The sequence below is a fragment of the Sebastes fasciatus genome, chromosome 3 (assembly GCF_043250625.1).
Source record: "Sebastes fasciatus isolate fSebFas1 chromosome 3, fSebFas1.pri, whole genome shotgun sequence".
NCBI classification, from domain to species: domain Eukaryota; kingdom Metazoa; phylum Chordata; class Actinopteri; order Perciformes; family Sebastidae; genus Sebastes; species Sebastes fasciatus.
In genome coordinates this window covers 41,847,114-41,874,656 of record NC_133797.1, presented here as the reverse complement: position 1 = coordinate 41,874,656, position 27,543 = coordinate 41,847,114, and the positions used below count along the sequence as shown (strand labels likewise).

The 27,543-nt window shown below is 47.0% G+C and overlaps 2 protein-coding genes across 2 annotated transcripts in view; both read right to left on the bottom strand.

The window, feature by feature from the left end:
* The window catches only part of LOC141765186 (ATP-binding cassette sub-family C member 10-like), a 90,567-nt gene that overhangs the window by 19,938 nt on the left and 43,086 nt on the right, over positions 1-27,543 (bottom strand). The gene's annotated exons all lie outside the window — the stretch shown is intronic.
* On the bottom strand, positions 1,727-23,437 carry sp2 (sp2 transcription factor). Its single transcript, XM_074631256.1, has 8 exons — positions 23,302-23,437; positions 15,163-15,239; positions 13,284-14,027; positions 11,558-11,776; positions 11,120-11,429; positions 3,112-3,289; positions 2,744-2,937; positions 1,727-2,563 (listed from the first exon to the last, which is right to left on the bottom strand). The coding sequence occupies exons 1-8, from the start codon at positions 23,306-23,308 to the stop codon at positions 2,463-2,465; spliced, it is 1,830 nt and encodes a 609-aa protein (XP_074487357.1). The 5' UTR covers positions 23,309-23,437; the 3' UTR covers positions 1,727-2,462.

Below are 27,543 nucleotides of genomic sequence, written 5' to 3'. Positions count from 1 at the left end.
CGTTGAGATTAGTCCAGACCTTCCCGTTGTTGTATTGAGAGCACCGGTGGGTCGTCAGGATCTTCACCACAACGTTACTTTACTACTCAGATCTTCACTTTTTGGCTTCGTTTGTTTGGAAATTAATTTTAAGATTTGTAAGACGACTTTTAAGGCACAGTGACTCCTGGCCCTGAACTGCATGTTAAACCCCGTCTGAGCTTTTTTTTCTAGTGACTGCTTCTAAATCTTTGCCATCCCAGTAGGAATGTGACGGCGAGGACGTCTTCCCACCGGTTAATCAACTTGTGACAACAAAAGATGACGTTCAATATGTGCAGAGCGCTGACTGATCTGTACCGTCGGGTGACGGTGTGTCTGACCTCTCCGGTCCACACACCGGCTGTGACCGCTCCGTCCTCCTAACGGCGATTACCTCATTAACGTCATGGTTCTCTCATAGCGTTGGGTTTAAATCTGAAATATTGCCAAATAGACTTTTGCTTTGACACCAAATCCTCCGCCATCGTCTCGTCTGTCATCTCTCTCTCTGTGTGTGAAGTGTGACTCCTGCTGCTCTGAGCTGAGACTCCGTACGGAGCAGATGCATTCACTGTCAGTTTGCAGCGTCTGTCGTCCGACTATTTGTTGATAACACGGCGCTGATACGCCGTGCTACATTACGTACCCACAGCCCCCACCGTCGATTTGCTTTTTTTTTTACAGAAATAAAACCCATTTAGTTCATTTTGGTGCATCAGCTCCGTGTTATCAACAGATAGTCGACGGACGACGGACGCTACAAACTGAAAGTAAGAGTGTCGGCTCCGTACGGAGTCTCAGCTCAGAGCAGCAGGAGTCAGACTTCACACACAGAGAGAGAGAGTTGACACACAAGACGATGGAGGAGGATTTGGTGTCGAAGCGAAAAGCATCTATGTAGTAATATTTCAGATTTAAACTCATGGATGTATGAAGAGAACTGGATCCAGCGTTGGAGGCGGGGCCCCGGTCGTTCCTATGAAAGTGTCTCAGTGGAGCATGAAGCCTAAATAGCTCGACTTCCGCCTGGAAAAATACCCGGATGTTGGGCACATGGAACATACGCAGTAGCATCCGCTCGGTCACATGACTCGGTCACATGACTCGGTCACGGGGTCCCAACGTCTCGCCGTCATCACGGCTTGGCGCTCCAGCCTCAGTCTGGGTCTCATTCACATGAACGGAGGAAGGGAAATAACTCTGGATTCAACTGTTAGTGCGTTTTAATGATTTAAATAAGGACTATTTATCGTACTGGGGAGTTGATTCACCTCAAAATAAATTATCCGCTGAGTAACAGACGTCTCTCTCCCAATGGAAGTCTATGGGAAAAAGTATTTTTGGGCCCGATGGCATCACGTGACGGACACGGAAGTTGTAGTACCTCCGTTTGGCCACTACGAAAGTCCGGATCGACGACCGGCGCTCTTCCTGGAGGCTTTGTTAAACCCAATGCTGTAATGGGAAGGAAGACGGAGCGGTCACAGCCGGTGTGCGTGACGAACGGCGCCAGGTGAACCTGCGGCCTTGCCGTGAAAGCTGGACCGGAGAGGCCAGACACATCGCCGCCCGACAGTAAAGATCAGAGTCAGCGCGCTACACATGTTGACCGTCATCTTTTCCTGTAAAGATTATTAACCGGTGGGAAAATGTCCTCACCGTCACATCTCTACTACTTTGTAAATCAATTTCTAACAATTGTATGGAAAAATGTTATAAATAGTTTATTATTAATATTATGTATGATAGTATGCATACACACTTTAAAAAAATAGTCAACTTCTAAAAGGTTTTCATAAGTCTTGTGAGGGGAGTTTTGATGTGATGGTCCCCAACTATTCTGGGTTCGAGGGGGTTTTAAATCTGCTAAAACACAAAGACCTGAAAACAAAAACAGATTTCTGTTAAATCTACAAAACAATGGAGTTGAATTTGTTCCTTTTTTGGTGCTTGAAAGCTCCGCGACAAACAAATGAAAAAAGCAGGATTTGGGGGAAGAAAACCAAAATAAAAGAGAGTGACTGGAGTCCTGTGGTCTTGGCGTTGTCGTCGGGATAATTCGGCGTACGTTCGTCCCCCGACGGAAGTTCATAAATAAGTAAGCAGAGTTGAGCGTCTGCGTGTGAAGCCTCGCCGTCTCGTCGTCTGACCCGTTCGGTTCGGAGCTGGTCGCGGCCTCCGCTCAGACCAGAGACGACAAAGATAAACTATTATTATTTAATTTGCTGGATCAGTTTGAAGTCCACCAGGAAGGATTTCTTTGTACAGCACGCTACACAGTGTCCTAGAGGAGTGATGAGAGGGGACACGGGGACTTTTTTTGGAGTATTTCCCGTTAACGGGATGAATCACAGACGCTCCCCTCTGCCCCTCCGTCCTCTAACACAGTCTTTAGTTTCACAGTTTGTCTGCGTGATACGCTCTGTCACTCCGGCAGCAGCTCACAGGTTCTTGGTGTTTATGTGAGTCTTGTAATGCTTCGTCAGGTGGTCGCTCCTCATGAAGCGTTTCTGACACTGGCTGCACTCGAAGCGCTTGTCTCCTGAGGGGGAAGAAACAGAAAGAAAGTGACGTTGTAAATGTTGATAATGTCAAATCTTACAATCACATCATCATTTGTATTACATTTTTTACTTACATAATAAATCAATATTATATATCGTTATACAAAGTGTGTGTTCACGTGTGTGTGTGTGTGTTTCAGTGTCTCCAGCAGACAGACCTGTGTGCGTCCTGGCGTGCCGCTGCAGCTCGTCGCTGCGTGTGAAACGTTTCCCACAGAAAACCCAGTTACAGACGAAGGGCCGCTCGCCGGTGTGCAGCCGGACGTGAGCTCTGAGCAGCGACGTTTTCCTGAACGTCTTCTCGCAGCCGGGGACGTGGCAGATGTGCTTCCTCTTCCCCACCTCGCCGGGCCTGCACAGGGTCCACGCACACAGTCAGATATATATACACAGGTAGGTATATACAGATAGATATATACAGATAGATATATACAGGTAGGTATATACAGGTAGAGCTGAGCATTCAAACCTAACACCATTTGATTTAAAACTGTAATATTGTGTGTCCATCTCTGGACACACTCACCTCTTGTCTGCGTCTTTACAGTTGGGGCAGGTGCAGGCCATGCGTCGCTTCTTCTCTCCCGGCTGACCGGGCAGCTCCAGGGTCAGCGTCTGGTCCACCTGGAGGGCCGGCTGGCCCGGCGTCGCTGCCAGCTGGAGCCCTCCGCCCTGCATCGCCTGAACCGTCAGGTGCTGCTGGCCTGACAGACACACAGTAGAGCTAGAGACACGCTGTAGAGCTAGAGACACGCTGTAAAGCTAGAGACACACTGTAGAGCTAGAGACACGCTGTAGAGCTAGAGACACACTGTAAAGCTAGAGACACACTGTAGAGCTAGAGACACACTGTAGAGCTAGAGACACGCTGTGGAGCTAGAGACACGCTGTAAAGCTAGAGACACACTGTTGAGCTAGAGACACACTGTAGAGCTAGAGACACACTGTAGAGCTAGAGACACGCTGTAAAGCTAGAGACACACTGTTGAGCTAGAGACACACTGTAGAGCTAGAGACACACTGTTGAGCTAGAGACACACTGTAGAGCTAGAGACACACTGTAAAGCTAGAGACACACTGTAGAGCTAGAGACACGCTGTGGAGCTAGAGACACGCTGTAAAGCTAGAGACACACTGTAGAGCTAGAGACACACTGTAGAGCTAGAGACACACAGTAGAGCTAGAGACACACTGTGGAGCTAGAGACACGCTGTAAAGCTAGAGACACACTGTAGAGCTAGAGACACACTGTTGAGCTAGAGACACACTGTAGAGCTAGAGACACACTGTAGAGCTAGAGACACACTGTAGAGCTAGAGACACACTGTAGAGCTAGAGACACGCTGTGGAGCTAGAGACACGCTGTAAAGCTAGAGACACACTGTAGAGCTAGAGACACACTGTAGAGCTAGAGACACGCTGTGGAGCTAGAGACACGCTGTAAAGCTAGAGACACACTGTAGAGCTAGAGACACACTGTAGAGCTAGAGACACACTGTTGAGCTAGAGACACACTGTAGAGCTAGAGACACACTGTAAAGCTAGAGACACACTGTAGAGCTAGAGACACGCTGTGGAGCTAGAGACACGCTGTAAAGCTAGAGACACACTGTAGAGCTAGAGACACACTGTAGAGCTAGAGACACACTGTAGAGCTAGAGACACACTGTAGAGCTAGAGACACACTGTAGAGCTAGAGACACACTGTAAAGCTAGAGACACACTGTAGAGCTAGAGACACACTGTAGAGCTAGAGACACACTGTAGAGCTAGAGACACACAGTAGAGCTAGAGACACACTGTAGAGCTAGAGACACACTGTAGAGCTAGAGACACACTGTAGAGCTGGAGACACACTGTAGAGCTAGAGACACACTGTAGAGCTGGAGACACACTGTAGAGCTAGAGACACACTGTAGAGCTAGAGACACACTGTAGAGCTAGAGACACACTGTAAAGCTAGAGACACGCTGTAGAGCTAGAGACACGCTGTAGAGCTAGAGACACACTGTAGAGCTAGAGACACACTCTAGAGCTAGAGCTAGAGACACACTGTAGAGCTAGAGACACACTGCAAAGCTAGAGACACACTGCAGAGCTAGAGACACACTGTAGAGCTAGAGACACACTCTAGAGCTAGAGCTAGAGACACACTGTAGAGCTAGAGACACACTGCAAAGCTAGAGACACACTGCAGAGCTAGAGACACACTGTAGAGCTAGAGACACACTCTAGAGCTAGAGCTAGAGACACACTGTAGAGCTAGAGACACACTGTAGAGCTAGAGACACACTGTAGACCTAGAGACACACTGTAGAGCTAGAGACACACTCTAGAGCTAGAGCTAGAGACACACTGTAGAGCTAGAGACACGCTGTAGAGCTAGAGACACACTGTAGAGCTAGAGACACACTGTAGAGCTAGAGACACACAGTAGAGCTAGAGACACACTGTAGAGCTAGAGACACACAGTAGAGCTAGAGACACGCTGTAGAGCTAGAGACACGCTGTAGAGCTAGAGACACACTGTAGAGCTAGAGACACACTGTAGAGCTAGAGACACACTCTAGAGCTAGAGACACACTGTAGAGCTAGAGCTAGAGACACACTGTAGAGCTAGAGACACACTGTAGAGCTGGAGACACACTGTAAAGCTAGAGACACACTGTAGAGCTAGAGACACGCTGTAGAGCTGGAGACACACTGTAAAGCTAGAGACACACTGTAGAGCTAGAGACACACTCTAGAGCTAGAGCTAGAGACACACTGTAGAGCTAGAGACACGCTGTAGAGCTAGAGACACACTGTAGAGCTAGAGACACACTGTAGAGCTAGAGACACACAGTAGAGCTAGAGACACACTGTAGAGCTAGAGACACACAGTAGAGCTAGAGACACGCTGTAGAGCTAGAGACACGCTGTAGAGCTAGAGACACACTGTAGAGCTAGAGACACACTGTAGAGCTAGAGACACACTCTAGAGCTAGAGACACACTGTAGAGCTAGAGCTAGAGACACACTGTAGAGCTGGAGACACACTGTAAAGCTAGAGACACACAGTAGAGCTAGAGACACACTGTAGAGCTAGAGACACACAGTAGAGCTAGAGACACACTGTAAAGCTAGAGCTAGAGACACACTGTAGAGCTAGAGACACACTCTAGAGCTAGAGACACACTGTAGAGCTAGAGACACACAGTAGAGCTAGAGACACACTGTAGAGCTAGAGACACACTGTAGAGCTAGAGCTAGAGACACGCTGTAGAGCTAGAGACACGCTGTAGAGCTAGAGACACGCTGTAGAGCTAGAGACACACAGTAGAGCTAGAGACACACAGTAGAGCTAGAGACACACTGTAGAGCTAGAGACACACTGTAAAGCTAGAGCTAGAGACACACTGTAGAGCTAGAGACACACTCTAGAGCTAGAGACACACTGTAGAGCTAGAGACACACTGTAGAGCTAGAGACACACAGTAGAGCTAGAGACACACTCTAGAGCTAGAGACACACTGTAGAGCTAGAGACACACTGTAGAGCTAGAGACACACTGTAGAGCTAGAGACACGCTATAGAGCTAGAGACACACTGTAGAGCTAGAGCTAGAGACACGCTATAGAGCTAGAGACACACTGTAGAGCTAGAGCTAGAGACACACTGTAGAGCTAGAGACACACTGTAGAGCTAGAGACACACTGTAGAGCTAGAGACACACTGTAGAGCTAGAGACACACTGCAGAGCTAGAGACACACTGTAGAGCTAGAGACACACTGTAGAGCTAGAGACACACTGCAGAGCTAGAGACACACTGTAGAGCTAGAGACACACTGTAGAGCTAGAGCTAGAGACACACTGCAGAGCTAGAGACACACTGTAGAGCTAGAGACACACTGTAGAGCTAGAGACACACTGTAGAGCTAGAGACACACTGTAGAGCTAGAGACACACTGCAGAGCTAGAGACACACTGTAGAGCTAGAGACACACTGTAGAGCTAGAGCTAGAGACACACTGTAGAGCTAGAGACACACTGTAGAGCTAGAGACACACTGTAGAGCTAGAGACACACTGCAGAGCTAGAGACACACTGTAGAGCTAGAGACACACTGTAGAGCTAGAGCTAGAGACACACTGCAGAGCTAGAGACACACTGTAGAGCTAGAGACACACTGTAGAGCTAGAGACACACTGCAGAGCTAGAGACACACTGTAGAGCTAGAGACACACTGTAGAGCTAGAGCTAGAGACACACTGTAGAGCTAGAGACACGCTGTAGAGCTAGAGACACGCTGTAGAGCTAGAGACACGCTGTGGAGCTAGAGACACACTGTTGAGCTGGAGACACACTGTAGAGCTAGAGACACGCTGTAGAGCTAGAGACACGCTGTAGAGCTAGAGACACGCTGTGGAGCTAGAGACACACTGTTGAGCTGGAGACACACTGTAGAGCTAGAGACACGCTGTGGAGCTAGAGACACACTGTTGAGCTGGAGACACACTGTAGAGCTAGAGACACGCTGTGGAGCTAGAGACACACTGTTGAGCTGGAGACATGCTGTAGAGCTAGAGACACACTGTAGAGCTAGAGACACGCTGTGGAGCTAGAGACACACTGTAGAGCTAGAGACACGCTGTGGAGCTAGAGACACGCTGTGGAGCTAGAGACACGCTGTGGAGCTAGAGACACGCTGTGGAGCTAGAGACACACTGTTGAGCTGGAGACACACTGTAGAGCTAGAGACACACTGTAGAGCTAGAGACACGCTGTAGAGCTAGAGACACGCTGTTGAGCTGGAGACATGCTGTAGAGCTAAAGACACACTGTAGAGCTAGAGACACGCTGTAGAGCTAGAGACACGCTGTAGAGCTAGAGACACGCTGTGGAGCTAGAGACACGCTGTGGAGCTAGAGACACACTGTAGAGCTAGAGACACACTGTAGAGCTAGAGACACGCTGTGGAGCTAGAGACACACTGTTGAGCTGGAGACATGCTGTAGAGCTAAAGACACGCTGTAGAGCTAGAGACACGCTGTGGAGCTAGAGACACGCTGTGGAGCTAGAGACACGCTGTGGAGCTAGAGACACGCTGTGGAGCTAGAGACACACTGTTGAGCTGGAGACACACTGTGGAGCTAGAGACACGCTGTGGAGCTAGAGACACGCTGTGGAGCTAGAGACACGCTGTGGAGCTAGAGACACGCTGTGGAGCTAGAGACACACTGTTGAGCTGGAGACACACTGTAGAGCTAGAGACACGCTGTTGAGCTGGAGACATGCTGTAGAGCTAAAGACACACTGTAGAGCTAGAGACACACTGTGGAGCTAGAGACACGCTGTAGAGCTAGAGACACGCTGTGGAGCTAGAGACACACTGTAGAGCTAGAGACACACTGTGGAGCTAGAGATACACAGTAGAGCTAGAGACACACAGTAGAGCTAGAGACACACTGTAAAGCTAGAGATACACAGTAGAGCTAGAGACACACAGTAGAGCTAGAGACACACTGTAAAGCTAGAGCTAGAGACACACTGTAGAGCTAGAGACACACTCTAGAGCTAGAGACACACTGTAGAGCTAGAGACACACAGTAGAGCTAGAGACACACTGTAGAGCTAGAGACACACTGTAGAGCTAGAGCTAGAGACACGCTGTAGAGCTAGAGACACGCTGTAGAGCTAGAGACACACAGTAGAGCTAGAGACACACAGTAGAGCTAGAGACACACTGTAGAGCTAGAGACACACTGTAAAGCTAGAGCTAGAGACACACTGTAGAGCTAGAGACACACTCTAGAGCTAGAGACACACTGTAGAGCTAGAGACACACTGTAGAGCTAGAGCTAGAGACACACAGTAGAGCTAGAGACACACTGTAGAGCTAGAGACACACTCTAGAGCTAGAGACACACTGTAGAGCTAGAGACACACTGTAGAGCTAGAGACACGCTGTAGAGCTAGAGACACGCTGTAGAGCTAGAGACACACAGTAGAGCTAGAGACACACTGTAGAGCTAGAGCTAGAGACACGCTATAGAGCTAGAGACACACTGTAGAGCTAGAGCTAGAGACACGCTATAGAGCTAGAGACACACTGTAGAGCTAGAGACACGCTATAGAGCTAGAGACACACTGTAGAGCTAGAGCTAGAGACACACTGTAGAGCTAGAGACACACTGTAGAGCTAGAGACACACTGTAGAGCTAGAGACACACTGTAGAGCTAGAGACACACTGTAGAGCTAGAGACACACTGTAGAGCTAGAGACACACTGTAGAGCTAGAGACACACTGTAGAGCTAGAGACACGCTGTAGAGCTAGAGACACACTGTAGAGCTAGAGACACACTGTAGAGCTAGAGACACGCTGTAGAGCTAGAGACACACTGTAGAGCTAGAGCTAGAGACACGCTATAGAGCTAGAGACACACTGTAGAGCTAGAGCTAGAGACACACTGTAGAGCTAGAGACACACTGTAGAGCTAGAGACACACTGTAGAGCTAGAGACACACTGTAGAGCTAGAGACACACTGCAGAGCTAGAGACACACTGTAGAGCTAGAGACACACTGTAGAGCTAGAGCTAGAGACACACTGTAGAGCTAGAGACACGCTGTAGAGCTAGAGACACGCTGTGGAGCTAGAGACACGCTGTGGAGCTAGAGACACGCTGTAGAGCTAGAGACACGCTGTAGAGCTAGAGACACGCTGTAGAGCTAGAGACACGCTGTGGAGCTAGAGACACACTGTAGAGCTAGAGCTAGAGACACACTGTAGAGCTAGAGACACACTGTAGAGCTAGAGACACACTGTAGAGCTAGAGACACACTGTAGAGCTAGAGACACACTGCAGAGCTAGAGACACACTGTAGAGCTAGAGACACACTGTAGAGCTAGAGCTAGAGACACACTGTTGAGCTGGAGACACACTGTAGAGCTAGAGACACACTGTAGAGCTAGAGACACACTGTAGAGCTAGAGACACACTGTAGAGCTAGAGACACACTGTTGAGCTGGAGACACACTGTAGAGCTAGAGACACACTGTAGAGCTAGAGACACACTGTAGAGCTAGAGACACACTGTAGAGCTAGAGACACACTGTAGAGCTAGAGACACACTGTAGAGCTAGAGACACACTGTAGAGCTAGAGACACGCTGTGGAGCTAGAGACACACTGTTGAGCTGGAGACATGCTGTAGAGCTAAAGACACACTGTAGAGCTAGAGACACACTGTAGAGCTAGAGACACGCTGTAGAGCTAGAGACACGCTGTGGAGCTAGAGACACGCTGTGGAGCTAGAGACACACTGTAGAGCTAGAGACACGCTGTGGAGCTAGAGACACGCTGTTGAGCTGGAGACATGCTGTAGAGCTAAAGACACACTGTAGAGCTAGAGACACGCTGTGGAGCTAGAGACACACTGTAGAGCTAGAGACACAGCAGGGCTCCGGACAACATCCTCTAAAAATCTACTGAGACCAGCTGACCGAGTCAGAGTGGACTGAAGTTCTAATTAATGATTAATGCTGATATTAACATAATGCTGCAGACACTTGACAGCAAAGAGTTGATTTCGTGTCTCCTCGTTCCTCCGGCTTGTGACCCGGAAATCGATCTCAAAGCTCCATCTTGAAGGACATCTCAATTACTAAAATGCATCTCGAGGAGCGAGGACGTAAAAGAGGCGTGACACACAGCTGGAATAATCTCAAACCACTGCAGATGTACACACTGTACACTGTGTTTTCATCAGTTGTAGTTCTTTAAGATGACCAAACTGTCTGCCCTACACCGTTTGTGTGTTTTAGTTTTACTTCTGGTTATATATAGATATACACTCACCGGCCACTTTATTAGGCACACCTGTTCAATTGCTTGTTAACACAAATAGCTAATCATCCAATCACATGGCAGCAACTCAATGCATTACGTCATCTAGACGTGGTGAAGACGACTTGCTGAAGTTCAAACCGAGCATCAGAATGGGGAAGAAAGGGGATTTAAGTGACTTTGAATGTGGCATGGTTGTTGGTGCCAGACGGGCTGGTCTGAGTATTAAACTGCTGATCTACTGGGATTTTCACGCACAACCATCTCTAGGGTTTACAGAGAATGGTCCCAACAAGAGAACAGATCCAGTGAGCGGGGGTTGTGTGGACGGAAATGCCTTGTTGATGTCAGAGGTCAGAGGAGAATGGGCAGAGTGGTTGGAGATGATAGAAAGGCAACAGGAACTCAAATAACCACTCGTTACAACCAAGGTATGCAGAATACCATCTCTGAACGCACAACACGTCCAACCTTGAAGCAGATGAAGACCACCCGGTACTAGCAAGGTGTACCTAATAAAGTGGCCGGTGAGTGTATATCTCAACTGTATCACTTAATTACACTATAACGGTCCCAGTCTGTGGTGTTCTTTGTCTTTTCCAGAGAAAATCAAGTGATTCTCCTCCATTATAAAACAATCTGACGTGTCTTTCTATTTAGTGCTTTCCGGCCTCTCTAGTCATAAACAACCAACATCAGCTCACCCCCTGCGTTGGTGATGGTGACAGGAACTCCCTGAACTTGGACGCCGTTGATGCTGATCGTCTGCACCGCCTGCGTCGCCGAGGAGAGCTGCGACGTGTTCAACGATATCATTCCCCCCGCCATCCCCCCCGCCGGAGCAATTTTTGCCAGAGTCCGTTCCTTCCGTCCGCCCGCCAGCGTCCTCTTGGTGCCGGCCGGCGGCGAGGTGGTGGGGGTGGTGGCGACCGAAGTGGTGGGGGTCGTCGTCGGGGAGACCGAGTCCTGTATCTGGACAGACTGCCACTCACCTGACGCTGTTTTGAAGAGGATCTGAGGGAAGACAACGGAAAGTTGTGATTAACATCACAGTTTGTTGTGTGTGTGTGTGTTTTGTATTTTTGTGTAAAGTGTGTAACCCAACCCGAAGGAGTCAGAGGTCAGAGGTCGGGGTTAGTTACCTGTGTTGGTGTCGGTTCTGTCTGAGTGATCTGCAGGCTGGTGGGGACCGACTGTCTCTGTGGGACGGGCGGTAACGTGGCGGAGGCGGCCTGCACCACCTTTAAGGCCTGCTGGGGGATCTGAACCACCTGAGACTCCGGTTTGGACTGGACCAGCTGGACCTGCTGCACCATAGCCGGCTGCCCGGGACTCTGCACGATCAGGAGGTTGTTACCCGCCTGCAGACACAGAGACAGGAGAGACCTTGAGGAACACCACAGAAAAAAAACATGCTGTGATTTGGGATCAAACATTTTTGACATTTGGATTTGCATTTTTTGTCGGTTGGATGGCGAGCACTTAAACTGCTCAGAAAGCTTCTTGTTGTCAATCTAGCTACGAAAGGTACTTGCAGAACCCATTTTCATTCACATATCTGGAGGTCAGAGGTCAAGGGACCCCTTTGAAAATGGACATGACAGTTTTTCCTCGCCAAAATTTAGCCCAATTTTGGAGCGTTATTTGGCCTCCTTACCGACATGGTAGCAAGACACCGTAGGTACAAATGGATTCATTAGGTTTTATAGTTTCAGTTTGATATCTGCGTCTTCACCCTAACCCCAAAACTGAACCTACAGTAAAGTCAGTTGGGACCACAGGCGGGTCTCAGGGGGTTAATTAAAGTGTTTTATATCATCGTAAACGCGAAAAAAACGTTGTGTTTGTGGACAAAACTAGTGATGCACTGATACCACTTTTTTTCAGACCGAGTACAAGTACTTACATTTGGGTACTCGCCGATACCGAGTACCGATACGAGTACTTCTCTGTGCCAAAAGACCCTCGTTAACAGCCAGCTGGAGGGTGTGAGCGACACACGGCAGGCTGGGTAGTCCCGCATACGAGGCGGTGCGCCGCGACCAGCTCTAGGTCGGCTTGGAAAGGCACGGGGGGCGAAGGTGGCTTTACAGCGCTCCCCGCTTGGACCTCGCCGCACTGTGGACAAAGAGCTCGCTGCGCCCTCTCTCCCCGCCAGGGACAGCCCCCTGCTCCCGGCGCGGACTGTCCTCAGTGCGCCCCGACCACGTTGTGCTGCCAGATCGGGGCTCGGCCCACGTGAAAGGCGCCAGGGGTCTGCGGCGATGTCGGCAACCCACCCGACCTGTCTCGAAACACGGACCAAGGAGTCTAACGCACGCGCGAGTCAGAGGGTGCAAGCAAAACCCCAATGTAAGTGAGGGCCAGTGCGCGCCGACTGAGGTGGGATCCCGGCCCAGCGGGGTCAGGCGCACCACCGTAAAGTGGTATCGGAGCCGTTTTGCGAGTACGAGTACATGAGCACAGTATCGGACCTGATACTGGTATCGGTGCATCCCTAGACAAAACAAACCAAAACATAATAAATCCTAAATTCAGGGTTCACTTACTAGCTTTTTTACGGCGCTTTCAACTAAACCTCACAGACTTCGGCTGAAATACAGTCGATTAGCTCCATCAACATATAACTGTTGGCTGAATACACATTCTCTCTGAATGAACCTTGAGTTTAGAGTGTTTTATCACAGAGACAGTGCATGTTCCCAGGTACAGAGTGAACCTTGTGTTTGTATAAAGTGAGCTACGGTATCTTGAGCAGAAACATGTTCAGATTGTTCAACGCTTGGTATTTGTGGTGCAGTACGGGTGAGTGGAATACAACAGAAAGTGTGCATGCTGCTGCTGTTAGTGCTTTTCTTCCAGACGTACCTGGATGATGTTGTCGCCAGCTTCTATCAGGATGGTCTCCATCTGCTCGGGAGGTGGAGAGGCAGCCTGTGGAGGAGGATACGCAGCCAGAACCACTTTCTTCTTCCTCCCCCGTCGCCCCTTTCCCGGAGTGGGAGGGGCGGCTGCCGTCTCCGTGACGAACTGAGTCCCGCCCACCTCTCCGGTCGCCACGTGGAGCGGCAGCGTGAGCCCGCCGGGCAGCTGCACCATGTTCGCAGCGGAGTTGTTTGGCTTGCGCGACTTTGGGGAGGGCTTGATGGCTACAGTCTTCTGCGGCGTGACGGGAGCGGTGGCGGCGTTGGGAGCCGGTACGGTCATGGGAGTGGTGATGATGGCCTGGTTGGTGCCCGGTATGAGCTGGATCTGACCTCCCTGTGGCATCATCTGGATGGTCTGGGCGCCCTGGATCTGCGGCATCATCTGGTACTGGATGTTGGCGGGCGCCGAAGTGTTGGCGCGGGCCGGGCTCTGCTGGATGGTGAGCACGATGGGACTGCCGGGCGCCGTGGAGCCCAGGCCGGCGGGCAGCTGGATCACATTGCCCTTGGCTGACAGGAAACCCAGGTTTTTAGGCGGAGCGGGGGCGATCGGCGCCGGCTTTATGGGGAGGAGCCGGCGAGGCTGCGGCTGAGCCGGAGGAGAGGTGACCGGAACCTGAGCGGCAGGAGGACCGATTTTACTACAGGTGGCAGCCAGGAGGGCCAGAGGAGACGGCTGGGTGTCCTACAGGGACACAACAACACAACACAGTCTGCATTAACACCAGCCGCAAGGTGAGAGAGAAGAGAGAGAAGAGAGAGAAGGTGAGACGAGGTGAGAGAAGGAGAGAGAAGAGAGAGAAGGTGAGACGAGGTGAGAGAAGGAGAGAGAAGGTGAGAGAAGAAGGTGAGAGAGAAGGTGAGACAAAGTGAGAGAAGGTGAGAGAAGAAGGTGAGAGAGAAGGTGAGACAAAGTGAGAGAAGGTGAGAGAAGAGGGAGAGAAGGTGAGAGAAGGTGAGAGAAGGTGAGACAAAGTGAGACAAGGAGAGAGAAGGTGAGACAAAAGAGACAAGGTCAGAGCTCATAAACAATGTCAGACTCGTGGTGTCGTAGATGTTTCCATCTGCAAAGCTTCTATTATTAAACATGCCAAAAATAATAAAAGTGTTATTTGGTTAGATGGCTCTAAGTTTCTGTTATTGATTAGTCAGACTGGTTATGATGGCTAGGCTAACAATAGCCATGTTAGCTTAGGCTAGCTCTATCTATCGTTAGCTTCAGGGTACATCGGTGTGTATTAAATGACTTTATATATATTTATAATTACGGCGTTATGTTGTTAATAAAGACAGAAAACATATCAGGAGCCGGTGCTGGTCTGACAGTCTGACAGTGGCCGAGCAGCGCCTGCCGTTAGGAGACGGTGATGGTGGAGGAACACCAGCGGCACACCGCTCCAGGGACCGGCTTACCACTCTGAACCACAGCGGCACACCATCAACCACTTATCTATCTCGGCGCCGGTGTGATATTTAGTAGTCACAAAATATCCTAAGCTCAAATATCTACTTACTAGCTTTTGGTGTTTTCAACCACATCTTCAGTCAAAGCTGAAGAAAGCCATGAGATGCAGTTGAAAGCACAAAAAAGCCAATAAGTGATGATTATTTTATTACACATACTGTTCCCAAAGGTCAAAATGATATTGATTTGATATTGATATGATAACTGTGCTTTGACAAACAGAAGTTAAGATGAATTTAAAATGGGACAATCAGTCTCTCAGTACGATCCTCCAGCGTTCAGCGGCATGAACTCATCGTGGGTTAACGGAGATAACGACGTCAGCAGCGGGAAGCGGCACGTGGCCGTTACTCACTTGTGTGGAAGCGGTGGAGGGCTGAAGGTATTCACTGGGACTGACAGCAACAGTGGTGGCCATACTGTCCTGTTGTTCTGGAGGAAACACACACAAACACAACAGTCACATTCAGGCGTCTCTACTTTCACAGGTTAGACTGTTCAAGGACGTCACAGGACGTTCCTACAGAACACAAACACATCTCTCGCTGGGGTCTCGCTCTAATCATCTTCATTAAACATCAGCAGTTACACAGAGTAGGCCCTTAATCACACTAATTAGTGCATTCACTTATATTGTGGAGTATAATTAGGAGCAATAAGGAATAACCAGAGGTTTCAATAAAATATGTTTCCCTCTATAATTCAGCATTAAAAGACCAAACTGAAGTTTTATATGTTTAAAGGGACTGTTTGTGACTTTCTAAGCGTATAAATGTAGCGGGTCGGGACACATGCACGCTCGCATATGCGCGCTCACGTGTGGCCGGCGTCCCCGCTCCTCTGCCTGCTCGCCTTCACTCAGACAGCGCGCGTTCTCGCGTACTCGCTCCACCTCTCACGTGCATGCTGCTCACTCCACACTGCAGAAGAGTTAGTTTAGCTCCGAGAATATCTAGTGAATGTACAGTGGACGTTTGTGCAGAAATAACTGCTGCAGCTCCTCCAGACCAACAGAGGTTTCCCGTGTCTTGTGAAGTGACGGGGCTCTGCAGAGAGAAACGTTATCGTCTCGTTACTGACCGGGTGCCGGTGTCTCCCTGTTCACTCCGGCTGCGGGCGGAGGGAAACGAGTTTCTCGCTGCAGAGCCCCGCTGCCTCAGCCTGCGCTGAGGCAGGAGAAGCAAACACAGTATCAGCATTGATTCATGGAGAGACCTTCGTCTGGTCAGCTAACATTACTGCCAAGCAGCTGAAATATAGAGTGATATTGTGCTTTTAGCTGACGTGTGTCTCCTCACTGTGTTGAGTGATGCTCCTTCATGTCTATGTAGAGCGAGCACAAGCGCCAGCAACAGGACGTTGACTTTCGTTGACTTCACAGCCACAGGTGTCGCTGTTAACAAGACATTTCTGAAAGTTACAAATAGTCCCTTTAAGCCCTTTTTAGAAGTCACAAATACATTGACTGATTTTCCAAAGCTTACGGTGTTCTTTTTATATTTTCAAATGCATTTTCCCAGTATTCATTACACTCCGAGAGGAAAATCAACTTATAGACACTTGAAAATTGTTTGAAATAGCCTAGGTCTTGTGTTACAATAAATACCATGACTTCTATAATGTTTTTTTCTTTATTTTATAATTTACTTCATTAACTCAATGCACTTTGCGTTTTCAGACCACGCTGGACACGGGAATTGATGCAAAGCGCTCTAATAATATCTTCCCTCCTGTGTATGTAGGCAGTAGTATCATTATAAAATGCAGAATTTAACTGCACAACAGCTGCTAGCAGAGACAACAAGGTCAGCAACGCTTGGAACTCGTTATCCATGTTGAAATGAATTAAAAATTTAGGCCGATGGTGTTTCTTTCCTTCCGGAAAAGATTCACGTGATGACGAATCAGGGAAGGATGCGTCACGACTGATAAGACTCGGGCTGCGCGATCATGGCCAAAATTATAATCATGATTATTTTGATCAATATTGAGATCACGATTATTTATAAAGATTACTCATTGATTTTAGGGACAAACATATTTTTTATTGCACTTTCACATTTAAATCAACAGAATACTGCTTTCTATGGCTGGACCCGAATATTCAACTATTCAGATATTCGTTCGGTGGGGAGGTCAGCTATTCGGTTTTCAATATTGGGATTCAGATATTCAGATTCGGATATTTTTTGCACGCAGACAACAGCCTCAAAATGCCGCAACATGACTTTGAGGTAAGGCTGCAACGATTCCTCGAGCAACTCAAGTAATTAGATAACTGAAAGACATTGATCATCGAAGCTTCGAGAGGAGACGCTGAGCGCAGACAGAGCGGTGGCGGTGATCTGTCTGGCTGTTAGTCTAGGAAGCGCTTGATTTGATAGTCTTGCAGCAGTTTTTTCTCTGACCGCAGCATTTTAACCGTCAATATCGCAGTTGATCATTTAATTGTGGGAAGCCAAAATCCTGATTGCGATTAATATTCGATTAATTGTGCAGCCTTATATATGACCCAATCAAGAAGCGAACGTGGTCGTCTCTGCGTCATCGTTTTTCCAAAAGGTCTCCGTTTCTGTCCGTCCAGACTAAAACACAACCCCGGAGTTTTAAAACTAAAACGCGACCCCAGCAGCGTTTTCAAACGTCTCCGTTTTAGGGGCTTAAAAACGTCGGAGTAGTGTGGACGCTAGGCGTAAACATAGCAAAAGTTATGCGTTTTAAAACAAATGAGTGTGGCTGTAGCCTTCATTTTTCACACCATAACCTACAGCTGTTTGGGGAAAATAATTGACAATCTATAAAATCACGCTTTGGACAACAATCAGCATCAATGCAATAAAAGTAGATGTAAAAACACCAGTATGCTCCTTTAAAACAGCTTTTTTACAGTATTCCAAATGTAATAAACCTACCAAGTTTAATTACATTACGTACTACTGCGTGAACCAGGTAAAATGATTTATTTTGATGATTTTATAATCTAGATGATGATCACACTTTTTAAAAATCAAGGACAACAAATTCTCAAACATTTTCAAAACAAGTGCAGCATTTGGATCTTGTACAAAAGTTCATGTAAACTAACTGACATCCTTTTCACGAAACATCTAGTAAACATGTTTTCATGAAGTCAGCTGACCGACCATGACAGTTTGGCCCTTGAAATGCATAAAATCTTTGACCAACAAATATCAAACTACCAGAAACAACTGAGATGCTCTCTAAGCAAAGAGATGCACTATTGGACTGCCCTCATTACGTGAGGAAAAAGACTACATTTATTGAGCATATTATATTTCTGTTAAGACAGTCAGCATAAGTACATTTAGGGCAGGCTGCCCAATAGTTTAAGAGCAGGGTAAATCTGGAGGAGCAGCCTAATGGATAAAATAGGTTACTGTCGAGGAGAATTGCTCCGAGGTAAGTGGTACACTGAGGATTTATTCCACTGGTCATTACTGCCTCAACTGCAATACAGCTCCTACACAAACACAGCCACAGTTTTTCTTTTGAAAATATACGCTGAAATAAATTGCAAAAGACAAGTTGAAAGGTTGGCAGTTTGTGTTTTCATTGTGACTTTATGCAGCAGTGCTCCACAAATGATCAGTAGATACATTGATCTGGATCAATATATCGATTCAATGATCAACGATATCCAATATCATCAATGCAAAGTGAAAACATCGATACATATCGTCTATAAGACACACCATTATTAAATTTAAATTAAAAAATGTAATCAGTGTGACTGTGAGATAAGTTAATAAAAATGGATAGTGGGCAGTAGGGGTTGGAAAAACAATTTATTCATTCATGTATTAGGATTTTTTTTTTTTTTTACGATTTCTAAATCGATGTTTTAATACCAGAATCAATATATTTGCTTCATTTGAGTTCTATATGGAGGTAGAAGGAAGTTACCGCTTTTATTGTTGTAGTCTGCTGAGTAACGTGACGTCATATCCGTTCCAACCAAAACAAACCTCAGAGAGTCTAAAACGTTGGAGGGTCAGTGTGGATACGACCTGCACCCTCCCATGTTAAATCCAGCATGGTAAACACTACACATCCAGTAAAGGATGGAAACACTTTGGGTTTCACACATTGACAGGAAAAGCAGCGCTAGACAGAGCAGAGCTAAAGCTGCATGCTAACTCTGTCACGGACAGGAAACGTCATCGTCAGGCGGTAACGTTATGGTATGGTGGTAACGTGGTGGTGGAGCCGGCCGTCTCTCTCGTCTCCGTGGTCAAATGGGCCGACGCTACGACTGTAGAGGACCCAGATACTGACATTTATGTTCTCTGCATTGAAACGGCCCCGATGGAGCTGACCATGGATGGATAAAGAGAACGGAGCTGACGGGAGAGCTAGAGACCACCTTGGAGAAGTTAGAGGAAGTAGACACGTGGGACTACGTCTGGTTTTCAAAATAAGGTGTTAACAAAGGGAACTGTAGATACTAAATACATCTATGGAAATAAGATTGACGGATTATATTCACCAGAAGTATAAAACATTATAAATTAAAAAGAAAATACCACTAATCTGTGAGGTAAGTGTCTTTATTCTTTGAGTTTTGGGTTGCTGGATAATAAATGTAATCAATAATTCCTGACAATGATCCTGATATATTTGACTTCAGGACATCTCTGACTACATACATGCTGAAAAACAAACATTTTTACTGGATTCATTTAGAGATTTTACAAAGAAAAAGTCCCTAGAAGTGTATGATTCAACTTGTTCCCTTCATTGTCTAGAGGTAAAAAAGTTAACAATCAAAATAAATCGCAATATCGAATCGTAATACTTATGGAATCGGCACCCAAGTATCGTGATGGTATCTAATCTGGAGATTGGTGAATCGTCCCGGCCCTAATATTATACCTGCAAGGCTCTGCGCCCGACCTCGCGGTGAGTGAAGAGGAGCTTTACAGGTTTAACTCAACATCTGTCATCATTCATGAACGTGTAAACAAGCTGAAATAATAATGTTTGCAGTATTTTGAGTACATTTAACTTCAGCTCACGTCAGCTGGCAAACACTTGAAATCAAACAGCAGGTGACACGTAACCACATGACAGCCACAGAGCGCCGCTCTGGCGACCAACAATACTAGTGAGAGGTGCAAAGGATGCTGGGAAAGCACTGATTCACCACAGAACTTCTCTAACTGCAAGAGACGCTGATTTCATGATTGCATTACATTTTTCAACTGTTAAATGTTTCCTCAAAGACTCTTCTAACAAACTGAATAAAAAAATAATGTCTGCAGCAGGATTAAAAAAAAGATTTAGCAGGAAATAGCATGTCTCCTTGCTCGTCTTGAACACCACAAGAATAATATGGATGTGTTGTTTTGTATGAATATATAGAAAGTAACATAATTATAGATAAATATAACTGATAATAAAACATTTACAGTTTGCTTTGCTTTGTGCAAACTGTGCTACGACATGTCACTTTCAGCTCCCATCTTTGTTTGGAATAGAAACCAGTTTAAAAATCATCTCGTTTTAATCGTGCGTTGGACAGAATATTTCATCTTTGAATGGTTGTTAAAGATTGTATTTCTTTTGCAGTAAAACATATGCTCAGCTCCGTGACTCTAATGTAATAATATCATGTAATAGTAATAAATGAAAGGCACACACTGGGGCTTCATTACAACCACAGTCAAATACAGATAATTCAGAATATATGGGAGTTGTCTTAAATACAAAAGACTCTTATGCACAATATTAAACGGGCTAATTCTGCCACTTCGTCTGTCAACGCTGAACTTTACCCTGACAGGAAATAAACAACGGCGTGTTGTGGCTGCTGATCAGCAGACAAACAGGAACTGTTTCCTCTGTTACAGCTTCATTAAGAGAAAGTATTTTGTATTTTATATATATATATATATATATATATTCAGCTGTGGATCATGGTGCCACAAACTTTCACTCGGGGCAGACCACGTCCTGCTGAGCCACTAATCTCTCCTGGCTGAGATACCATTTAGCAGTGGTGGAAGAAGTATTCAGATCCTTTACTTAAATAAAAGTACTAATACCACATTGTGAAAAAAAAACCCACTACAAGTAAAAGTCCTACATTCAAAACCTTAGTTAAGTGAAAAAAAATGCAAGTATTAGCAGCAATATTTACTTAAAAGTATTAAAAGTAAAAGTACTCATTGTGAAGTAAAATGTCAGTGTTTTACTATAATATCTGATGTTTGTGGATCAGTATTACTGCTGCAGATGTTTAAGGTAGGGCTGCACGATTATGGCTAAAATGATAATCATGATTATTTGAGATCATGATTATTATCACGATTATTCATTCATTTTATGGACAACATTTTTATTGCACTTTCACATTTAAATAAACAGAGCGCTGCTTTCTCTTCCACGCTGTGCTACATTCCTGTTAATGTACAAATTAGGTCTGAAGGATGTTGGGAGGATGTTCTCACCACATAAAGGAACACTTCTTCCTTTAGTTTATCACAAACATTCAACATCAACACATCTGGAGATACCTGGGATTAAAAAACTGTAATCTGTGAAGTAATTTAAACTGTCAGATAAATGTAGAGTAAAAAGTACAATATTTACCTCTTGAGTATTCTACTTTATAATTCTACTCCACTTAATCTCAGAGGTAAATATTGTACCTTTTACTCCCCTATGTTTATTTAATTACTTTAGTTAGTTGCGGATTATTAATAGAAACTATAAATCAACTAATAAATTAGGATGTCTTATTATGGATTAAGATACCCAGCAGTATATGAAGTAGTTGAAATTAGCTCCACATTTACCAGCTGAACACATTAATAATTATAATTCAGTAATATAATATAGAGGGCCATTCTGCACACTTGTGGAGCCTTAAGTATATTTTAATGATAATACTTATGTACTTTTACTTAAGTAAGAATTTGAATGCATGACTTCTACTTGTATTAAGTGTTTTACACTGCAGTATTGGTACTTTTACTTTAGTTAAATATCTGAGTACTTCTTCCACCACTGCCAGTATCACACACACCTAGTGAATATAAACACAAACACACAAACAGTGCGACCTGAGAAGAGAAAGAGCTCCACAGTTACCAGCTGCAACATTAAAGTGATGAACACATTAATAATTATAATTCAGTAATATAATATAGAGGGCCATTCTGCACACTTGTGGAGCCTTAAGTATATTTTAATGATACTTATGTACTTTTACTTAAGTAAGAATTTGAATGCATGACTTCTACTTGTATTAAGTACTTTACACTGCAGTAATGGTACTTTTACTCTGGTACTTCTTCCACCGCTGACAGTATCACACACCCAGTAGATATAAACACACAGGGGGGAAGAGAACAGAAGAGAGCCGCCATCAGACACACACTGGTGGGTTGGTCTGCTGTGGACAACCAGCTAACGGTAGCTAGCTAAGCTAAGCTAACTCGTACTACTGACTGAAGTGGTCAGCTAGCAGCTTAAGCTAGCAGCTATCTGAAGCTGCTTTGGTCTGAGTGCAGCTCAGTTAGCCAGGATGGCCCGTTAGCTGCTCCATCTCTGGGTTGGATTGAGGAACAGAGGAGCGGGGAGCAAGTGGAGGAGCCCGGCTAGCAGACCCACATATCAGGCGAGCTAGCTCTGAGCTAGCATGGAGCTAGCACGAAGCTAGCCAGTAGCTAACTAGCAGCTAGCACGGAGCTAACCAGCAGCTAAAATAGAGCTAACTAGCAGCTAGCACAGAGCTAACCAGCAGCTAGCACGGAGCTAACTAGCAGCTAGCACAGAGCTAACCAGCAGCTAGCACAGAGCTAACTAGCAGCTAGCACAGAGCTAACTAGCAGCTAGCACAGAGCTAACCAGCAGCTAGCACAGAGCTAACTAGCAGCTAGCACGGAGCTAACTAGCAGCTAGCACAGAGCTAACCAGCAGCTAGCACGGAGCTAACCAGCAGCTAGCACGGAGCTAACCAGCAGCTAAAATAGAGCTAACCAGCAGCTAGCACAGAGCTAACCAGCAGCTAGCACAGAGCTAACCAGCAGCTAGCACGGAGCTAACCAGCAGCTAGCACGGAGCTAACCAGCAGCTAGCACAGAGCTAACCAGCAGCTAGCACGGAGCTAACCAGCAGCTAGCACGGAGCTAACCAGCAGCTAGCACGGAGCTAACCAGCAGCTAGCACGGAGCTAACCAGCAGCTAGCACGGAGCTAACCAGCAGCTAGCACGGAGCTAACTAGCAGCTAGCCTTGCCTAGCCTAGCTCCTCCAGTGTGTGTGTGTGTGATATCGTTTCAGCCTCTCTTCTCTTCTCCGGAAGTGTTTTGCTTATTTTGCTTCACTCAACAGCTCGAGTCCGTCTAAACCACTCTGCTTCATAGCGCATAAAGTGCATCTCTGTTCTGTGCACTGCATCATACCGTTTAGCGCAGAACAATGTGAATATATAGAGATATAGAAACACTAATGTTGTAATTCCTACCCACCGCTCATGACGACATTCGCTCTCCGTGAGCCGTGAAGACCGAGCCCCGCGGAGAACCCGCCCCCAAGCTGTTGAACCAATCAGCGCACAACAGAGTGGTGAGCGACAGGCGCGCCGACCAATCGGCTTCAGCTGTCCGCGTGAGTGAAATTCAACTCGGCCAATCACGGTGCGACATTTTTGTACGTAGTTCGATGGATGACGGCTCGACCAATGGGATGTCGAGATTGTGCTCGGCGGGGGGCGGTGCCTGAAGGGAAAGCCGAGGAGAAGCGAGGGCTCTATGAGAGCCAAGAGACGCGTCACAGACGGCCTGATCCACCAATGTGATTATTGAGGGGCTGATCGATCAGAACCAGAGTGACAACCGGGCTGATCAATGAGCATCGAGTCGCTGCTGTGTGACCTGTTCAAACTGTAACCTGGTTCATTATGAGGAGCCGTTATGTTGGAATATATGGAGGACCAGAGAAGCCACGGAAATAATAATAAAGCATTTAATTGATTAATAACTAATTAAACAATAAAAATAGGCATTAATACATTTGTTTACAATTTATTTATTAAACTATGAATAAATGGACTAAATTACAAAGTCATTAAAGGGACTATTTGTAACTTTCAGAATTGCTTGTAAACAGCGACACCTGTGGCCGTTAAGTCAACGAAAGTCATTGTCGGGCTCGCGCTTGCTCGCTCTAAATATACCTGAACGAGCACCGCTCAAAACAGTGAGGCGACACACGTCAGCTAAAAGCACAATATCACTCTATATTTCAGCTGCTTGGCAGTAATGTTAGCTGACCAGACCAAGGTCTCTCCATGAATCAATGCTGATCCTAGTGTTGGCTTTTCCCGCCTCAGCCTCCCGACCGCGGCCGGAGGGAACGGGGGAGACGCCGGAGTTTTGGTCGGAGACGATAACGTTTCTCTCTGCGGAGCCCCGTCACTTCACAAGACACGGGAAACCTCTGTTGGTCTGGAGGAGCTGCAGCAGTTATTTCTGCACAAACGTCCACTGAACATTCACTAGATATTCTCAGAGCTAAACTAACTCTTCTGCAGTGTGGAGTGAGCAGCATGCACGTGAGAGGTGGAGAGAGACAGCGAGAACGCAAGAACGCGCGCGCTGTGTCAGTGAAGGCAAGCAGGTAGAGGAGGAGAGACTTCAGCCCCACGCAAGCGCGCATGTGTCCCAACCCGGTACATTTATGCACTTAAAAAGTTACAAACAGTCCCTTTAATTATTTGACATTTGAATTGGCAATAAAAAGAAGAATTATAAAAATAATAATAATAATCCATCAATAAATAGTTCAAATTAAAAAGGGATTTACAAAAATACCATAAAACAGTCAATAAGTACATCATGTAAAAATACATTAATTCATTCATGAATAAATAATGAAATTTAAAATTCTATTTGAAAATGCAGTTTAAAAATAGAAATAAATAACAGAATACAGGTTTTAATCAGGCATTTAAAAGGGCAACTTATTTTCCCATTTTTTTATTAGTGGTTTATGGCGTTTTTGTAAAACATTTTTTAATTTGAATTTTAAAATGTATATAAACTATTACTGTCAAGTATCTAATCTATTAATCCACTAACTGTTTCAGCTGTACTTGTATAAACTGTATAACAAAAGATCATTCTTTATAAGTTCTTTGTATGTTTTGTACGAGTAAAAAAAGCCGTCAGATAAATGTAGTGGAGTAAAAAGTAGAATATTTCCTTTTAAGAAGTAATGGAGGAGAAGTAGAAAGTTACATGAAAATAAAAGACTCAAGTACAAGCACCTCAAATTTGTACTTAAGTACAATAGAGTGAACGTAGTTACATTCCACCACCGCCTGGCTCAAACATGTTTGGTATGTAAGCTATTGTCTATTGAATCCTGTTGTTATTCAGTACAACCTGCACCACTGTAGCTTCATCAGCCAAAGAATCAACCTTAAAATTTAAATTCTAACCAAAAACAGTGTTTTGTTATTACTTTTTCACATATCGATGATTAAAACTCAGACTGGTTACTTGGACTCAGATCAGATATTAACTCTGGGACCCAAAATAGAGCCGTTCTAGTCTTCTTTAGGGGTCCAGGAGGTCTTTAGGGGGTCTTTAGGGAGGTCCAGGGGGTCTTTAGGGGGAGATAGCAGGTCCACAGTAGATGTCACATAGAAGTGGTGTACATCATCTGAAAGCTGAGTACCTGAAGGTTAATCTGAGATGCAGCTCAGCACTTTTACACAATAGTAAAAGTGTATCAGGGTCTATAACATGATGATAGAAGTATATGACGGTCCTCTCCATGCTCTATTATGTCTCATAAGTTGTTGTGTTGATACCATTTGTTCCACAGATTTGGTGCTAAATTTAACCATTTTTTACCACTAGAGAATTGATAAGAATGATCAATAATCCTCCAGAATACCACATTAAGACACCAAGACCTTCAGGAACACCATAGAAGAAGACATGTTGTGATTTGGGATCAAAAACTTTTGATATTTGGAGACATTTTCATTCACATACTGTATCTGGAGGTCAGAGGTCAAGGGACCCCTTTGAAAATGGACATGACAGTTTTTCCTCACTAAAATGTAGTCCAACTTTGGAGCGTTATTTAACCTCCTTCCTGACGGTCTCGGGGGGGTTTAAACACTGAAGACTTGTGTTTCTGGTCACAACAACCCGACAAGCTCCGATCGGCTGACATGATCCCAGCTTTCATGTCCCATCTGTCGTCCACATCATCGCTGAGCCTCCAGCACTTTCACCATGAGCTGTCCCTCTTTCTCATTGGATCGCTCCCTGTGACTCCTTTCACATCCACAATGCACGCCGGCCCTTTTCATAAAGGCCTTTTCTCCCCCAAAGAGTGCACTTGACCTTATTCACCACACAGTCGTGTCTGTTTTGTCCCGCTGCATCCTCTCCCTGCCTCTTCTCCCTGCATCCTCTCCCTGCATCCTCTCCCTGCCTCCTCTCCCTGCATCCTCCCTGCCTCCTCTTCCTGCCTCCTCTCCCTGCCTCTTCTCCCTGCCTCCTCTCCCTGCATCCTCTCCCTGCCTCCTCTCCCTGCCTCCTCTCCCTGCCTCCTCTCCCTGCATCCTCCCTGCCTCCTCTTCCTGCCTCCTCTCCCTGCCTCTTCTCCCTGCCTCCTCTCCCTGCCTCCTCTCCCTGCATCCTCTCCCTGCCTCTTCTCCCTGCCTCCTCTCCCTGCATCCTCTCCCTGCCTCTTCTCCCTGCCTCCTCTCCCTGCCTCCTCTCCCTGCCTCCTCTCCCTGCACCCTCTCCCTGCATCCTCTCCCTGCCTCCTCTCCCTGCCTCCTCTCCCTGCATCCTCTCCCTGCCTCCTCTCCCTGCCTCCTCTCCCTGCCTCTTCTCCCTGCCTCCTCTCCCTGCCTCCTCTCCCTGCCTCCTCTCCCTGCCTCTTCTCCCTGCCTCCTCTCCCTGCCTCCTCTCCCTGCCTCCTCTCCCTGCCTCTTCTCCCTGCCTCCTCTCCCTGCCTCCTCTCCCTGCATCCTCCCTGCCTCCTCTTCCTGCCTCCTCTCCCTGCCTCCTCTCCCTGCCCCCTCTCCCTGCCTCTTCTCCCTGCCTCCTCTCCCTGCCCCCTCTCCCTGCCCCCTCTCCCTGCCTCCTCTCCCTGCATCCTCTCCCTGCCTCTTCTCCCTGCCTCCTCTCCCTGCATCCTCCCTGCCTCCTCTTCCTGCCTCCTCTCCCTGCCTCCTCTCCCTGCCTCCTCTCCCTGCCCCCTCTCCCTGCCTCTTCTCCCTGCCTCCTCTCCCTGCATCCTCCCTGCCTCCTCTTCCTGCCTCCTCTCCCTGCCTCCTCTCCCTGCCTCCTCTCCCTGCCCCCTCTCCCTGCATCCTCTCCCTGCCTCCTCTCCCTGCCCCCTCTCCCTGCCCCCTCTCCCTGCCTCCTCTCCCTGCCTCTTCTCCCTGCCTCCTCTCCCTGCCTCCTCTCCCTGCCTCCTCTCCCTGCCCCCTCTCCCTGCCCCCTCTCCCTGCCTCCTCTCCCTGCCTCCTCTCCCTGCCCCCTCTCCCTGTCCCCTCTCCCTGCCCCCTCTCCCTGCCTCCTCTCCCTGCCTCTTCTCCCTGCCTCCTCTCCCTGCATCCTCTCCCTGCCTCCTCTCCCTGCATCCTCTCCCTGCCTCCTCTCCCTGCCCCCTCTCCCTGCCTCCTCTCCCTGCCCCCTCTCCCTGTCCCCTCTCCCTGTCCCCTCTCCCTGTCCCCTCTC

What these genes read in the sequence shown, in the direction of transcription:
- sp2 (XM_074631256.1), bottom strand. An exon ending in CCTCCACCGCTTCCACACAA is followed by an intron (nt 14,028 to 15,162) that starts GTGAGTAACGGC and finishes GTGTCCCTGTAG; the next exon opens with GACACCCAGCCGTCTCCTCT. An exon ending in CACCATCACCAACGCAGGGG is followed by an intron (nt 3,290 to 11,119) that starts GTGAGCTGATGT and finishes TGTGTCTGTCAG; the next exon opens with GCCAGCAGCACCTGACGGTT.